This window comes from Glycine max, chromosome 18 (genome assembly GCF_000004515.6).
Source record: "Glycine max cultivar Williams 82 chromosome 18, Glycine_max_v4.0, whole genome shotgun sequence".
Lineage (NCBI taxonomy): Eukaryota > Viridiplantae > Streptophyta > Magnoliopsida > Fabales > Fabaceae > Glycine > Glycine max.
Window position 1 is genome coordinate 4,640,942 of NC_038254.2, and position 12,549 is coordinate 4,653,490.

Genomic DNA, 12,549 nt, shown 5'->3' on the forward strand with positions numbered 1-12,549 from the left:
TTTCATATGGTAGTAGTTGGAAATAGCCTGTATGCCTGCATAGATTGATTACCTTGGCGTATGTATGGTTTGAGGATTATAATGTGGATGTAATTATTTTCCCTTGGCGTTGGGTTCTTGCATGATTGAATTTGGTGTACTGGGTCAATAAATCTGGTATAATACCACACACACACACACACACTAAAATCACTTATAATACTTCGTGGGCACACTTGAAGTTTCATTATGTCACCTCACTTTAGTGTTTTGTAAAGTGAGGTGATAACGTGTTATGCTCCAAACATTGTTGCCAAATCCGATATGCAGTGACCTATATGCATAAAATTTACTGGGTCCAATTGCTGAGAGAACAAATTTAGACATGGACTGTATGTTAAAGTTTGAATTTAGGTTTAAAGATGACTTTTAAGGCTTAGCAAATAACTTTTGTCCATGATTTTGCAAATGTTTTTTTTTTCTGGGTAATTTTCTGCATTTTTTAATACTTTTTTTTATTTAGATTTTCTAATGCTAAGAATTATTTAGACTCCTATGTTAGCATGTTATGTCAGTTCTTCAAATGTGTCAAATTAATTTGTTGAGTAAAATCTGTCAAAAAGTAAAAAAAAAAGTTTGGGATACAAAATGCAATTAAATCAAATAGAAAATAGATTTCAAAGGAAAAAAAAAGACACATAATTACATAATTTTCATGTTTTCATTTGTTTTCGTGCTACCTTCCTGTAAGTAATTGAAAATAATCTCTATTCAATCCTTTTAGACTTAAATATGTTTTTGATCACTAATAAATGTTTAATTTTTATTTTGAGTCTCTAATAAAATAACATTTTTATTTTTTATTCTTGATATTTTGTTTTAGTCCTTGAAAGACGAAAATAAGGTGGTAAAATTATTTGATTAGAAAAAAAATATTTTTAATAATAATTACAAAAGTACATTACTAGAATTGCAGGAAGAACTTTATCACTTCTTTCTCTTTACACTCTACTCTTCACTAAACTCACCACTCATTCCTTATGACTCAAGGTCACTCAGATCTAGATATTCTAAAACTCATCAAAACACACACATAATATGACATATACATAACATAGGCATAAATATAACAACCAATCATCTCATAATTAATTAACTAATTAATTACAACACTTAAATAAAATTTAATTACTTTTGTAATCTAATTAAAACACTAGACATTACGAAAAACATAATGTTTCACATGATAGGATATAATAGAATTATGTATGTTATAGTATTTTAGAGCAATGCTGTAGTTGGGTCGTTACACAAGCCACAATAAGAAAGTCCATGCTAAGAAAATTTAATGGATTATATCAAAGAGAGAAACACATGTATAATGAGTTTCTTCAAGATTTTTAACAATGGTGACTCCTATAGGGCCATGAGGTATGTGGTAAGGTGTTGTTTGTGTTATCTTTCCATATTCATATGTAAGGAAGCCTATGCTAAGGAAATTGAATAACTTGGCCAGTTGAAGAGGAGATTAATTAAGGTGTTGTTTAATTTCCGTATTATCTTTTCCACCTTCATTTATCTTCTATCTAGCTTTTAGTATTTAGTTATACTCAAAACAATTGAATGAATCCTTTCACCCGCAGTCATCTCTTTCTCAGTTTCCCCCAAGAAGATGGGGTTAACTCAAGTTTGTGTCTCCTGCCACAAATATAGACAAACCTTCGTATGCCTCATTCTGTTTGTTATTGTTTTCACTACCAAAGGCTATCTTGCTTCTATTCTCTGATTTCACTTTTTTTTTTTAATCTAAATAACTTTGCTTATTTTTATGTCTATATGCATGCAGGAAGAGCAATTTCCAGTTTTAAAGAAGTTGCCTAGCTCAGGTACAAAATCACATAATGAATTCTTCTATGTTCCAAAATGTTAGTATTTAACGTGAAGTAATAGTAATACGAAGGACATGAGAATCATGGTGGCAAAACTTTAAGGATCTAGGCCTCCGAAGTGTGAGAAAAGATACGATACTTATGGGCACTGCCAAGCAAATCAATATATACTATCCTATATATATATACACACACGTTGATGTTAGATTTATTTATCATGTTAATTATGATTTATATAATTATTAGTTTTGTTATGAAAATAAATGAGAGTCAAGGGTAGGTCAATGTGTACTTTCATGAATAATTGTATATTAGTATCTAAAGTAAAAAATATGTTTAGATGTTAACATGTGAACGAAGATATATAATCAAATGTTATCTTATATAAAAAATATCATATATAAGAAAGTATTTGATAAAATATAATAAATTTAATTTAATATATGTAATAATATAGTTTGGATAAAAAGTTATTATGTAAAAAATTATATGTGTATATATATTGATTTATTTATGTTTAATTTATAAAATCAAAGAAGTACCCGGACAACGCCGAGTATGAACACTAGTTGTAAACAGCCAACTAGGTTAGTTTTGTGGACATAAATTAAATGATGCAAACTTTGAATTTTATTTTCCTCTACATAGACACAAATAGTATTTTTTTTTACTATTTTTTGGAGATTTTGTTGAGCTTCATCAAAGTCCTCATTCTATTGCTTGACTATGACATATTATTGCTACAATATTTCATCAGATTTACTAACTCGAAGGTTAAAAAGTATACACATATATGGAGTTTCCTCAGTGTGTGAGAGGAGCCCTACCCTTCACAAGCGCCCAATTTGGTTCCATATGTGTGTTCATAATTCAACTGTCCTTGACCAAAACACTATCATGCACCAAGGTCATCCACAAGTTCCTTTACCGTAAAAATGGGACCGAAGTTGGGACAATCCCGTGTGAAGGGAACTTTCATTGATCCCTAAACCTACAACAGAAACCAAACAAATCTGTTATATGTCTTATATTGAGTTTCTTTTATAATTTAATACTAGAGACTTTGTGCTATTTCATCACTAGTTTGTTACTTCATTCTAGCCTACTTTTCCCCATCTTTTGTTAATTATTACCTTTTATGTTCAAAATTTTAATATACCCCCCTCCCCTAATGTCGTTTTCTTATGGAAATCTCCCCCCGAATGTCTCAAAATTGTCCATAACTACACCTTACATTAGGACTATAAGCAACAGCATTGCATCATCATGGAAGGTTCATTTCATCTATGTTGTTAGGAAATTAAATTTTTAATATATATTTTTTTACCACAAGTTTTTGTTTTTTTAGACAATCTTGTTTGAGATAAAATTAGACATTAAATGTGAACATCTCTTCTAACAAGGATTCAAATCTTGATTCACTACACTATGAGAGACTAATTCCTCCCTTTCATTAGAGGACCCAACTCTCATTGATTATATTTTTAATTTTATAGTAAGCTAGATGCATGTGCCTTTTAAATTCGATATGGTTACGTTACGCGTATGTAATCCCTAGGGAAGTTGTCATACAAGATCCAAATTAACCTACCAAAGGGGGCATATTCCTTTGGGAATGTGACAAAATTGGTTATTTCAGAGGAGGAAAAAATATTACAGTCGCTCCAATGTTAGGGAGGATTCTTTGTCAAGTTCATGTTCATATGTACTAGTTACTTTATTATCTTATATGATTGATTGATCCATAAAATCTTAGAAGAAAAAAGAAAAAAGAATAAAGGACAGGGATTAAGATTTAAGAGAAGGCCGAACCGAAACTTGCATGTGCCCCTAACATGGTAGGGTCCAGTATAATTTCATCGGCTACTGTGGACTTTCTTTCTCTACTTTATGTGGTTAGGAATGAGAAATGACAATTAGCTTGGTTTTTCTTCCCAATATCCATTTTAAGCTAGAGTTTTTTAACAATAACATGACAAACAAATCCCTATCTATTGTGTCACACAAAATATATTTTAGAGGCTGTTTTATGTGGACTAATGATGGATGGTACACCAGAAAATAATGATATGGAAATTGAATTGATAAATGGCCTAATGAAACATAATCTACCAAAATGAACAAAGGTTGTTTTATGTGGATTAATGATGATATAACAGAAAATGATGATATGCAAATTGAATTGATAAAGGGCACGTCCAACATGAATTTTGAAACATAATTTAGCAAAGTATAGAACAATAAAATAACTTAAGCACCAATATATTGTGTGACACAATTGACAAATTCATGTCTTTTAAGCAAGTAATCAAGATTTTATTCTCAAGTTCCTAAAAGTAAAATAATTTATTGAGAAAGATCAATTTTTTAAATAAATTTTAGTATATTAAAATATTCTTCCGTGACTCTTGACTAAGGATTCCCTGAGTTCAAAATAAATAAAAGAACTGAAACCTTTTTTAAGTAATCACTTGGATTTAAGTGGCTAGATTGATAACTGGAAATTGAAGTGGATGGGCATTTTTTTTATTAAATTCATTAATTATGTACTTAAAAGAAACACGAGTCTTATAACAATAGCATAGATTATCACCTTTAAGATAATGACATAATTATAAGATAAAGTGAGAAAACTTTATGGAGATGTTCTAAATTCTCCAGAATTTGAACATGCAGGCTCACATGAATGGAGTATGGTTTCTTATTGTTTACTAATTTCTGTTATTCAGCTGGAACTCGTTAAAAAAGAAAAGAAAAAAGAAAAGAAAAAAAAAAAGAAGCACGAGATGAATAGACGTCTGCTGCTTGCATTGTTCATGAGTGTAAGCATCCATGTGAGATCAATTCACTTCTCTTATGTCCTTATCAAGGGAAGTTGTTACCACGAAAATGAATTGACAAATATGTGCAAGAGTTCTCACATAGTCGGTCAGAAGCTATTTTCTCTTTTATTTGATTTGAAAGCAAAAATGACACTCTCCAAAGCATTTTATGCAATAATAGCCATTGCACTGTCCTTGTCAATGCCATTAATTAGAGCAAGCAAAGAAGAATTATGTATTATACTTTAATTTCAAATATATCATGTGATCATGCCCCCATATATATATATATATATATATATATATATATATATATATATATATATATATATATATATATATATATATATATATATATATATATTATACTATTTTTGTAGCCATTGAAAATTGATTATTCATTAATAATCAACACGGTTTACAAATTGGCTACCTCATTATTTAAAGTGCAGCTAATTACTTTAGGACAGCAACCATCGTAGCTTATTTTAATTCTCCGTTATGAACAGAATAGCACAGTTTAACCAATAAAATAACCGAATAAATGGATCAAACAAAAAGGAAAAAAAAAAACTTTTGAAATAGACCGACATGCTATAGTATTGTATTCTCAAAGGAAATTTCTATACATATACTTTTCTGAGTAAATTTACCCACCTGTACTTCGTCGGTCGTTAATTATATGATTGATTTTTTTTGGGTAAATAATCATATGATGTGAATACAAAGGAAGTATCTTGGAATGATCCTATTCTTAACTCAAAAATGTTCTGTAGAATATAATTTACTGAACTACCTAACTAATAATTGAAAAAGATGCGGTTGAACGGGAAAATTTTGCTCATATAAAGTTATGAATTTTGAACGTTTTAGTAATTTAAAAACTAAAGAAAATAAAATCCATTTCTTGAATCATTTTACTCTATCTTTCATCCGTGTCACTGCTTGATGTCAGACCAAAATAATCTCTCATAAATTAATGTTTTGATATGAAATAAACTCAATCTTTTGAGTTTCTAAGAAATTGTGCAACACACCCTCAAGTTAGGGCTGGTGTGTCTATGAACCTTGAATGTGTTATGATTGAATTTGAACAAAATAATTACACATATATTACCAATGATAACATTCAAAGTGCATGGATGAATAGTATAAAAAAAAAGTGCATGGATAAATGCACTAAAAGCTAGCATATAAAGAAAATAGTAGAATCCTTTATTTTCTAAAACTCAAACTCCTCTACTTACAGACATTGAATGTGAGTCTTCCACTAACCATGAAAAGAAAAAGAAAAGGTTATATTATCTTTAAAAAAAATATAAAGAAATATAAAAAGAAAAACAGATGATGAGAGTGATATTAAAAATGCCATGTTATCTTGTTTTGGACTGGTCAGCATAGCATCGGCAATGCAGGCTTTCAACATATTCAACAGTCAATACTAGTTTCTTTTTTTCTTTTGGCCATTGCATTGCATGTGACCATAACATACATAAAAGTCAACAAAACATATCCACAGTGTTTGCCTCATATCATGTGTCACACACAAAATTGTCACTGCCAAGGTATTTTAAGACTATTTATGTTATATGCAAAGATAATTATACGAAAAATGTTGTTGTTATTTTTTCCTCTAATTACAAAATTGTAATCATGTCACATTCTAAAACCATCTTCATAAAAATAATGAGGTTTTTAGTTGTGACATTTGATTCATCACTTTAGTAAGAGTCCTTCTAGGAAATAAAAAACACAAGAAAACAACGAAGAATAGGAATAAAGATCCTTAGATATCCTCCATCTCCATATTCCTACGTAAATTTAATTTTCTTTCATTAACAAATAACTGACACGAGATATGATGGTAGCATACTTGTGAAACATGTAGTCAGACAAGATCAAGAATACCTGGTCTCTATATAATTATAAAATTTAGAAGAGTCTAAATTCAATCATATATTAATGTTAATTTTGTTAATTAAACTTAGTGCCAGGGAGAAACCAATGAACTAGGACTTGTTCCCAAGAAGGGAAAAAGGAAACAGCCACGTTGACTTAAGCTTTTAGAATTTGCTGTGGTTGTTAAAATAGCTATTATTTTCATTTATCACTTTTAACCTTCTGTTTTTTTTTTCTCTTAATTCTATTAATTCCTATTATGTAAATTCTAATAACTTATTCACACATACATGACAAATCTAAAAAGGTGTTTAAGAACACTTACAATAAGACTGCATATAATGGTTTTGTCCACACATGTTTTGTGTACACAAACTCAATTAGTGAGTGTAATATATGCAGCACCTAATTTGGACATGATCTTCCACCAAATAGAAGCTCCCACTTTAATGTAATTAAAAAATTCTCGGTGGGAATGGTCAAGTAATTAACACACGAGGGTTATTACCTTTCTGTGTGTGAAAACCATTGCCACCAATTACCATGCACAGTTTTGTCCAACTGAGAGCAAGGCTGTTTCTATTAAATTATCAACCAAAGTCTTTCAATTATATTCAAGAACTGGAAAAACAATAAACAAAATAAAGTAAAATGAACATGTTCTTGTGATCCTTCCTATGTGGCACATTTTCAAGCACAGAGAAGATACTAACTATACTATCCTCTCTTTAGACCCTTGAATATTGGAAAAGGGGAGCTGCACCATGCAAATGTTCTAAGTAGGTTCTACTTTTGATTTTGTGCAGATAGACAGATACTTCCCCATGTGCTAAGATACTGTTTATCATTTCTTAAGACCCTACACATTTCAGTTCAAAGTGCAATTTAGTTTTTGACTCTTTTATCATTGGGACTCTTAACACCATGCACAAGCTAATCATACCTATGTTCTTATCCATTTATCCATTATATAAAAGAGAGAAAAAATCCTACCCACAAATTCTTTTAAACACATTCTATTACCATTACCAGTTAAAATTTATTAAAAATTATAAAAAAATTACAAGTCTAACTTATTTTAACTAGTTACGTTTATTATTTTATAATTTTTAATAAATTTTACCAAAAAATTTAAATATATTAGAAAAAATGTCTTGAAAACTGTGTTGCTAACATTTTGCAAGGAAAAAAAATATTTTGATGAAAAAGAAAAAATGTTGATTAAACTATTGTCCACAAAAAAATTATTAATATTGGTCTATAAAGTCGGAAAGAAAGATGGTTGGGGTTGCATGTGCAGGGGTGTGGCCCACAATATTAGCGGTTGGGAACCCCAACTAGAACCAGCGCATGTGCACTTGATTTGTCACTTTTCTTTGGGTTTTGGAAGAAGAAAAAAAAAAGCACGCTTATGTGGAAGTTAGTAATAAGAAAAGAGAAAAAAAAAGTAACAAGATGTTACTTATAAATAGAGGCCCCCCTTGAAGCACTTGACCTCACAGCAGCAGAGCAAAAGAAAGAAAGAAAGAAAGTGCAACTTCCTCTGTTTTGCTCCCCTGTTTAAGCCTTATCATAAGCTTAGAATGGCACACAAGGAATTTTCCATTGCCCTAGTGACTCTCATTGTTCTCTTTGTCAACACGAACCTCCAAGGTGCCACGGCTGACTATGGTGGTGGTTGGCAGAGTGCTCATGCCACTTTCTATGGTGGGGGTGATGCTTCTGGCACAATGGGTGAGTTTAACATCTCATTCCTTTATTTTATTTTTCTATTTTTATGTTTTGAGAATAATATTTTTTTAACACCAAACATTGTGAATATTTCATTAACACTTATCACTTTTTATATATTTTTCTTCTTATCACATCATATCACATATTACAACACATCTATATTTATGTCTCTACTATTATTTTTCTTTCTAAGTGTTTATTAATATATTTGTGTCTCTACTATTGTTTTTTCTTTCTTTCTAAGTATTTACTAGTATATTTGTGTCTACTATTATTTTTCTTTCTTTCTAATTGTTTACTAGTATAGAGTGTTTATGCATGATTTTCCATGTTTTGATAACAAATACTAGAGAAAATGGAATGAAATGAGATGGAAGGAATGCAAGTGGAGGGAGTGGAGTTTTGATGTTTCCAAGTAGTAAAATAAAAAGTGGTTCCATCTCATACTTTCAAATTAAGAGAAAAAAAAAATATTGCATGAAATGTATTGCTTCAAATTGTATTCTATACATCTTACTATAAAGAAGCCAAACAATGCAAGCTAATATTTTTTTTGTTACATTTCCCTTCATTATATTTCTTTTCATCAATATTGCCTAGAGGAGCAATTTTAGGAGAGTGAATAGGGGGATTAGTGAAACTATACACATATCTTGGGCCCTCTTTAGTTAACCCACTCGTTTAGCATTTTTTTTATGTGTCATGTTACTATTTACTCGTGTCGACATTAGCAACAGCAACACGTTCACAACTGAATTATATGTAAATATTTATAATTTTTGGATTATATTTTAAATGATAAATATATTGTCAGTCACATGTCAAAGGTTTCAGTTATGTGAAGTTCCTTGCAATTGATTGCTAGTCATACACTATAGATTTTAGCAAGTCAACACTACTCATTTTATCTTTGTCAAGAAACTCTTTTGCTTATTTGTTTTATGTTAGAGTGTGTTTATTGAAAGTTGAGTTGATGAGTTTATGCTTATGTTTTGTTGTATACATGCAGGTGGAGCATGTGGGTATGGAAATTTGTATAGCCAGGGATATGGAACTGACACTGTGGCTCTAAGCACTGCTTTGTTCAACAATGGCTTAAGCTGTGGATCTTGCTATGAAATGAGATGTGATGATGACCCAAGATGGTGCAAACCTGGCTCTATTACCGTCACTGCTACTAACTTCTGCCCACCAAACCCATCTTTGCCTAACAACAATGGTGGTTGGTGCAACCCTCCTTTGCAACACTTTGATATGGCTGAACCTGCCTTCCTTCAAATTGCTGAATATAGAGCTGGAATTGTGCCTGTGGCCTTCAGGAGGTAATTGAAGCCCTAAATTTGGCTATGCTTTCAAGTTTAAAGGTCACATTTAATTCATACACACCTATATTACCTAATTTTTAGAAAGTTAGGAGGTTAAATGTTGAAAATTAATTCCTCCCTCATTGAAAACCTCATAAAGGTATAACACTTATTCTCATTTTAGCACATGGCCCTTATTCATGACCATATAAAAATTGGTGTAACTCCTACCAAACTTTACCTTCTAGCTTATATAGCAAATTAACCTCAACTTAAAATACTTGAATATTACTTTATATATATAAATCATCTTTTATTCAAATTTACCTCCTCTAAAGAGAATAAGAATAAAATAAGTAATCTTAATCATTGTGGGAAAACTTTTTAACACCATCATGAATTGTTATGCACGTGCACATAATAATAACTATTAATTTTCTCATTAACGACTGAGATTACTTAATTTATCTCGGATATTTAATTTTCAATTGCTCATATGTTTAACTAGTACTAAACTAAACTTTTGGTGATGATGGCAGGGTTCCTTGTGTGAAAAAGGGAGGAATAAGGTTCACAATCAATGGCCACTCTTACTTCAACCTAGTTTTGATCACCAATGTGGCTGGAGCTGGTGATGTGAATTCAGTGTCCATTAAAGGGTCCAAAACTGGGTGGCAGCCCATGTCAAGAAACTGGGGGCAAAACTGGCAGAGCAACTCATACCTCAATGGACAATCCCTCTCTTTTCAAGTCACCACCAGTGATGGCAGAACTGTGACAAGCTTCAATGTGGCACCAGCCAATTGGCAATTTGGCCAGACCTTCCAAGGAGGCCAATTCTAGAGACATTATTGCAATGAGGGATAGAAAATAGTGCAAAAAAAAAAAAATGTTTGTATACCTATTATTAATCACCTCATTGGAAGAACCATTAAGTGTCATTAATAGGTATTGATTCTTGTAACTGTGATTCTGAAAGGCCAGTGTTTTTTATTTTATTGGTCTAAAAAGTAGCTGAGGTGTTTATATGGCACCCGCTGGTCACTTCGCATATAATATACATATATGGAGAGTTATGTGTTATCCTGTGTGTGGTGGTGCTGCTTTTCTTCAATCCAAGTTAATAATTATATTCAAGAGAGAAATCTTTTTTGCGTGAAATATTTGTTTCACATTTCCCATCAATTATGAGTTGTTAAATGATTAAATCAATTTGATTAGTATTTACTATGTTGATTGTTATTAAATTAAGGTTAAAATATGTTAAGTTTTGTATTTGTTTTTTGATAAAAAAAAATTGTTTTTGTTCTTTGATATTTTAAATTTTTTATCATAAGTATATGTCATTAGCTTCCGTCAATTTTGTGTTCACATGTCTATTAAGTTGACATATTATCATATCACGTATGTTTTCATGTGAGCTCAAAGAATGAATTTATAAAAATAAATGTAAAAATCTTGAAATTATAAGAAGTAAATGTAAAATCTCTAAAACTATAGGAAGTATATGCAAATATCATGAAGATATAAGGAATAAATGCAAAATACTAACTCATGATTTGACTAACAACTTATTTGTGCTTAGGGTACCCGCTAGTTCATGAGGCAAAGTCTAATCAATTAATATGGAGCACATGCTAGTAAATTTAGGAACATCTCATCGGCTTCACATTTATTTTATTTTGAGAAATCTTAGAAATGCACTCTTATGAATACACTTTTTTTATTGGTCAAAATCTATTGAAAATCACACAAAAAATTTGGATCATACATCTTATTTAATAATCCTTTTTCTTATTTTATAATTTTCAATAACTTTTAATCAAGTGTTGGTAAGAATGTGATAAAGAATATGACTTTATCACTCCTCATTTATTTATTTATTTATTTATTTTTATATTTTCACAAAAATGTGTTTGCATAAAAAATGAGATTAAAAATGAGTAGTATCCCAGATTATATATTAGGATGTGTAAGTTGGTTCAACATGATACATAAGTAATTGTAAATCTTGTACAATATATTTGATTCCTATATAAAATAAAGGAGGAATACTCAAGTAGAAGTTAATTTTAAGATGTTCAATTTCAATACAAGTCTATGGTCAAATGATTTCTTGAAGACATGAAATAAAAGAAACATTATTTTTCAATAAATATCTTCCTATTGTCAAGTCTACATACTAGTTGAAATTATAGACACAAGCCAACAAGGGCCTGCTCCTAGTAAGATGGGTACTTTGTCTGGTGGGTTAGGGGTATGTAGACACCTATTCTCATTTATGGAGGAAACTACATGGAAAGCTCCTTCTCCCAAACAAATATAAGCAATTCATTCATTTGGCGAGTTTGTAGGGATATTCTGCCTCCCAAATCCCACAATTTGTTTTTGTGATTGTCATGAAGATATATACTTCTTTCCTTATTCTATGTACATGTTTTGTGGTCTTGAAATCATCCATGGAAAATATGTATAGTTTGGCTTCCTACTATTTGGTACCTTTGTGTAGCATGATCCAATTCCTCTGTAGTGATGCTTGATCGGTTCAAGTTGTCAAATAAAAGAAACCTGTATTCCTTCGGATGAACGTTAATTAAACTATAAATTGAAGAAAGAAGTAGCAAAAAACATAACAATTATGCATGCTCCAATCTGATTTCATTCATCTTTGGGAATTTATACAAGAGGCACTGGTACTGAAAATTCCAAAACAAAACGTCATTAGGCACGAGTTTGATGATTAGATTTCTCAAAAACACTGAAAAGAAAATATAACATTTTGGTTTTGATTTTAATAAGCTAACTAATATCCTAAGTATGATTTCTTGTTTTTAAACATGTGATGAGAAAGTAAAATGAATTGATTTTCTTCAATAAGTTAAAATTGATTTATGCACTTTAGTTTTTGGAGAAGTGATAGAT

At 30.6% G+C, this 12,549-nt stretch overlaps 1 protein-coding gene across 1 annotated transcript; it reads left to right on the forward strand.

Annotated features, from left to right (window-relative positions):
* The first annotated feature begins 8,084 nt into the window (after positions 1–8,084).
* Positions 8,085–10,854, forward strand: LOC100777044 (expansin-A8-like). Its single transcript, NM_001255290.2, has 3 exons — positions 8,085–8,323; positions 9,333–9,645; positions 10,167–10,854. Exons 1-3 carry the CDS (start codon positions 8,173–8,175, stop codon positions 10,468–10,470), a joined length of 768 nt encoding a protein of 255 aa, NP_001242219.2. The 5' UTR covers positions 8,085–8,172; the 3' UTR covers positions 10,471–10,854.
* The last annotated feature ends 1,695 nt before the right edge of the window (positions 10,855–12,549 follow it).